This window comes from Macrobrachium rosenbergii, chromosome 19 (genome assembly GCF_040412425.1).
Source record: "Macrobrachium rosenbergii isolate ZJJX-2024 chromosome 19, ASM4041242v1, whole genome shotgun sequence".
In the NCBI taxonomy this organism is placed as follows: domain Eukaryota; kingdom Metazoa; phylum Arthropoda; class Malacostraca; order Decapoda; family Palaemonidae; genus Macrobrachium; species Macrobrachium rosenbergii.
Genome location: NC_089759.1, coordinates 17,030,657 through 17,036,656, shown reverse-complemented (window position 1 = coordinate 17,036,656; position 6,000 = coordinate 17,030,657). Strand labels below are relative to the sequence as shown.

At 33.8% G+C, this 6,000-nt stretch overlaps 1 protein-coding gene across 1 annotated transcript in view; it reads left to right on the top strand.

The window, feature by feature from the left end:
- LOC136848410 (MAM and LDL-receptor class A domain-containing protein 1-like) overlaps window positions 1–6,000 on the top strand; it is a 72,297-nt gene that overhangs the window by 14,995 nt on the left and 51,302 nt on the right. The window contains exons 10-11 of the mRNA XM_067120708.1: window positions 114–294; window positions 1,020–1,116. Of these exons, the coding sequence (XP_066976809.1) occupies window positions 114–294; window positions 1,020–1,116 (278 nt within the window). The remainder of the gene's footprint in view (window positions 1–113; window positions 295–1,019; window positions 1,117–6,000) is intronic.

The window sequence follows — 6,000 nt, the reverse complement described above, 5'->3', positions numbered from 1 at the left end:
AATAATAATAATAATAATAATAATTATTATTATTATTATTATTATTATTATTATTATTATTATTATTATTATTATTATTATTATTTATTATTATCCGTGTCTCGCCCTACCAGGAACGACCTGGACATCGTGGACATGTACATCAAGTTCGACCTCGGGTGTTACATCAACCAGGCTCGTGACAAGGCCTTCCTGAAGTCGAAGACCTTCACGATAGACTCGCCGCAGTGCCTCTCGTTCTGGGTCTTCATGTTCACTACGCTCGCCACCCAGACTAAGTTTGGGGCGCTGTCGGTGAGTAGCTGGGATTCTCGAGCTGGTCTGGATAAAAGAAAATAAGTGTTGCAAGGTAAATTGGGAATGAGAGGAGGGTATATAGGATGGCCCCATATGGATTTTATTTTCTGTCTCTGCTAGAGATCGGACTGGAGTGAAGTATAATTTATAACTCTCTATCTATCTATCTGTTTATATATATATATCTATATATATATATATATATATATATATATATATATATATATATATATATATATATATATATATATATATATTACATACAGTATATATGTATATACAATATATAGAATATGTATACACATACATGTGTATATATATATATATATATATATATATGGCTTATTACCTTTAGAAGGTAATAACGTAAGGTAAGCGTTTTTGTTCTTAGCAATGCGTACCTTCTGTAGGATTATCTTTATTCGTTATTATCACCGACGGGAATTATGAATTCATACACATTCACTTAATCACTGTAACACTGAGTTGCAGCTAGATCACTCCAAAATGAGAAAGAGAGAGAGAGAGAGAGAGAGAGAGAGAGAGAGAGAGAGAGAGAGAGAGAGAGAGAGAGCTTGGGCTCCCCCGAAAACATTCGTACATGAGTTAGGCATAAAAAATGCATCGTTTTCTTTGTAAGCCCCTTCAAAGAAGATGGAACAGATTATGACAGTAACGTCTTCAAAATATTTGAGCTTCACAAATTTTTTCCTTCATTTTAGATTGTATTGAATTCAGGAGCAGGCAAGAAAAGCATCATTTGGCGACTGCAGAATGAACAGCAAGCTGGTTGGACCTACGCCCAGGTGAGCATGCTTTAATGTTTAAGTCATAAGAGATTTAGATACAAAATACACAACTGTTGTAAAGTTTTTCGAAGGTTTCGTGTTGATCCTACATTATAAAGTCCCATTCGGTGCTTGGTTCCAAATGTTCAAAGATCCTAACATTGGTAATGCTACACTTGATGTTATATAATACACTTAAAAATGCGCCAGGTGTATGCGTAAAGTGTTGAGTACAATGCTTTAAGACGACGTATTTCATGAAATCTTACTAAAACCTTTCATTTCTATTTTAAACCTTAATAAATTATTGAATCTTTCGTATAGCTACGGAAAGAGAAGAATTGTCATTTTAATAAAGACTACGGATGAGGATAAAGTTTTACTTAACTAAGTAACTAAATGACTGCCAGATCTTAGGTCATTGTACGTATGGTATGTATCCACATATTAATTGATCTCATTTGCGTGGTCACAAGTTATAGGGTTTATAATTATTAGTCACAGATTGTAAGATCAAAGGTCAACAACTGCATTATCATATCTTATTAACAGCATGGTGGCAAAGTACTAATTGTATTATCACAAGTCAACAGCTGCACAATCACAATTTGACGGTGGCATGATCACAACAATTGCCTGATCACAATCTGGAGCGTGTATGACCACAATTTGGTGACTGCATGATTCCAAGTCAGCAACTGCACAATCACCTTACATATTGCATGATTACAAGTCAACAATTGTATGGTCACAAATCAGTGATTGCATGAGCACAAGTCAACAGCTGCACGATCACAGATCAAGAATTGCTTGATCACAAGTTATTGATTGCATGATCACAAGTCAACAGTTGCATAATTACAATTAATTTACAGTAAAATCACATGTCAAAAGTTAACAACAGCTTGGTAATGAGTTGCTAACTGAATTGACTCAGTTCCACAATTGCCTGATGATAAGTTGCGAGAACAAGTCATCAGTTGCATGATCACACGTTACTGCCTAATAACCTGATCGCAAGTGAACAGTTGTCTAATGTTTTACTAATTGCATGGCTGCAAGTCAGTAGTTGCATGTTCATAAGTTAGAATTATGCATGTTCATGAGTTTATAATTGCATGATCACAGATCACTGGTTGTATGATCACATGACAAAAGTTGCATGATCACAGATCTGTGATTGTATGATCACATGACAAAAGTTGCATGATCACATATCACTGGTTGCATGATCACATGACAAAAGTTGCATGATCACAGATCACTGGTTGCATGATCACATAACAAAAGTTGCATGATCACAAATCACTGGTTGCATGATCACATGACAAAAGTTGCATGATCACAGATCACTGGTTGTATGATCACATGACAAAAGTTGCATGATCACAAATCTCTGGTTGTATGACCACATGTCAAAAGTTGCATTATCACAGATCTGTGGTTGTATGATCACATGACAGAAGTTGCATGATCTTAAATCACTAGTTTATGATCACATGACAAAAGTTGCATGATCACAAATCACTGGTTACATGATCACATGACAAAATTTGCATGATCACAAATCACTGGTTGCATGATCACATGACAAAAGTTGCATGATCACAAATCACTGGTTGCATGATCACATGACAGAAGTTGCATGATCTTAAATCACAGGTTGTATGATCACATGACAAAAGTTGTATAATCACAAATCACTGATTGCATGATCACATGACAAAAGTTGCATGATCACAAATCACTGGTTGCATGAGCACATGACAGAAGTTGCATAATCACAAATCACTGGTTGTATGACCATATGTCAAAACTTGCATGATCACAAATCACTGGTTGTATGATCACATGACAAAAGTTGCATGATCACAAATCACTGGTTGTATGACCACGTCAAAAGTTGCATAATCACAAATCACAGATTGCATGGTCATCAGTCAACAGATACACGAGGACAAATCTCTGTTTGTAGGATAACTAGTTGTTAATTGCATGATCACAAATCAACAATTTCATGATCACAAGTTACTGACCGCATGATAGTAATTTAACAGTTGTATGACCTCAAGTTACTAATTGCATGGTTACAAGTCAGCAGTTGCATAATAACAAGTTACTGATTGCATTGTCACTAGTCAATGACAGTATGATTTATGAAATCAGATTGCATCACATTGCACCATTACAATCATACTTAACAAAATTGCAAAATAACGTACATCACTGTATGTTTGAATTCCGTTTGAAGTAGTTTAAATCAGAACAGATCATTATCACTAATCAACAATTGCATGAAAGAGTGACATTAGAATATTATTATCTGTTTTCAATCATATTATTTCTTGTCACTAATTGCATGATCGTATTGCATTTCAAGAATTGCATGATATTAAATCAGTTGTAATAACCGCAGTGCCTGCCAACTAATGTATTTCTTATACTTTTTGAATATCCGATGTCAAATATACAAAGTCTTATTAAATCAAATATTGCATGTCCAAATGAAAAAAGTCACAAACCCAATTCAGTTTATCAGAATTAAATCAAATATTGCATGCCCACAAGTCACTTTGCACCAACCATGATCAGGTATATTAAATCAAGTGTGAATATTAAATTTGAGAATTTAAAGGGTCATTGCATGATATTAAATTAATGTATGCCCATAAGTCACACCATAAATCAGATTTTGCATGATCGTTAATCACATTATTGCATATTCATGTAATCTCAAATGATTGCATGCCACAAGTCAAATTGCATGATATTTCAAGAAATTGATTGCATGACCTAAAGTCACTGATTGCATGATTTATCATATATGCCCACAAGTCCACATGATATCTGAAATGCCCACAAGTCACTAATGTGCATGATATTAAATCAACATATTGCATGCCCAAGCTAATTCATGCCCACAAGTCACTAATTGCATGATATTAAATCATGAACTATTGCATGGATTGCATAAGTTACTAATTGCATGATATTAAATCAGATATTGCATGCCCACAAGTCACTAATTGCATGATATTAAAGTCACAAGTCACTATTGCATGCACAAGACTATTATTGCAAATATTGCATGATCCCACTGAGCGATAATATTTGCATGACCCAAGTCTTAATTGCAACCTCTGGTCATATTGCATGCCCATTACACACTATGCATGATGATTAAATCATGATTGCATAATGTCCACTTATTAATTGCATGACTGCATATATTAAATCAAACTGATTGCATGCCCACAAGTCACTAATTGCACGATATCCACTAACTTTTGCATGATCTCAAATCACTGATTGCATGATGTCCACTCACTAATTGCATGACTGCAAGTCTAAATTGCATGACTGTAAATCACAAACATGCCCACAAGTCACTAATTGCATGATATTAAATCAAATATTGCATGCCTACAAGTCACTAATTGCATGATATTAAATCAAATAATTCATGCCCACAAGTCACTAATTGCATGATATTAAATCAAATATTGCATGCCCAAAGTCACTAATTGCATGATATTAAATCAAATATTGCATGCCCACAAGTCACTAATTGCATGATATTAAATCAAATATTGCATGCCCACTGGTCACTAATTGCATGATATTAAATCAAATATTGCATGCCCACAAGTCACTAATTGCATGATATTAAATCACTATTGCATGCCCACAAGTCACTAATTGCATGATATTAAATCAAATATTGCATGCCCACAAAGTCACTAATTGCATGATATTAAATCAAATATTGCATGCCCACAAGTCACTAATTGCATGATATTAAATCAAATATTGCATGCCTACAAGTCACTAATTGCATGATATTAAATCAAATAATTGCATGCCCACAAGTCACTAATTGCATGATATTAAATCAAATATTGCATGCCCACAAGTCACTAATTGCATGATATTAAATCAAATATTGCATGCCCACAAATTCACTGATTAAATCAAATAATGCATGATACAAGTCAAATTGCATGATATTAAATCAAATATTGCATGCCCACAAGTCACTAATTGCATGATATTAAATCAAATAATGCATGCCCACAAGTCACCATTGCATGATATTAAATCAAATATTGCATGCCCACAAGTCACAATTGCATGATATTAAATCAAATAATGCATGCCCACAAGTCACTAATTGCATGATATTAAATCAAATATTGCATGCCCACAAGTCACTAATTGCATGATATTAAATCAAATATTGCATGCCCACAAGTCACTAATTGCATGATATTAAATCAAATATTGCATGCCCACAAGTCACTAATTGCATGATATTAAATCAAATATTGCATGCCCACAAGTCACTAATTGCATGATATTAAATCAAATATTGCACAAGTCACTAATTGCATGATATTAAATCAAATATTGCATGCCCACAAGTCACTAATTGCATGATATTAAATCAAATAATGCATGCCCACAAGTCACTAATTGCATGATATTAAATCAAATATTGCATGCCCACAAGTCACTAATTGCATGATATTAAATCAAATAATGCATGCCCACAAGTCACTAATTGCATGATATTAAATTAAATATTGCATGCCCACAAGTCACTAATTGCATGATATTAAATCAAATATTGCATGCCCACAAGTCACTAATTGCATGATATTAAATCAAATATTGCATGCCCACAAGTTACTAATTGCATGATATTAAATCAAATAATGCATGCCCACAAGTCACTAATTGCATGATATTAAATCAAATATTGCATGCCCACAAGTCACTAATTGCATGATATTAAATCAAATAATGCATGCCCACAAGTCACTAATTGCATGATATTAAATCAAATATTGCATGCCCACACAATTGTCACTAATTCACTAATTGCATGATATTAAATCAAATATTGCATGCCCCC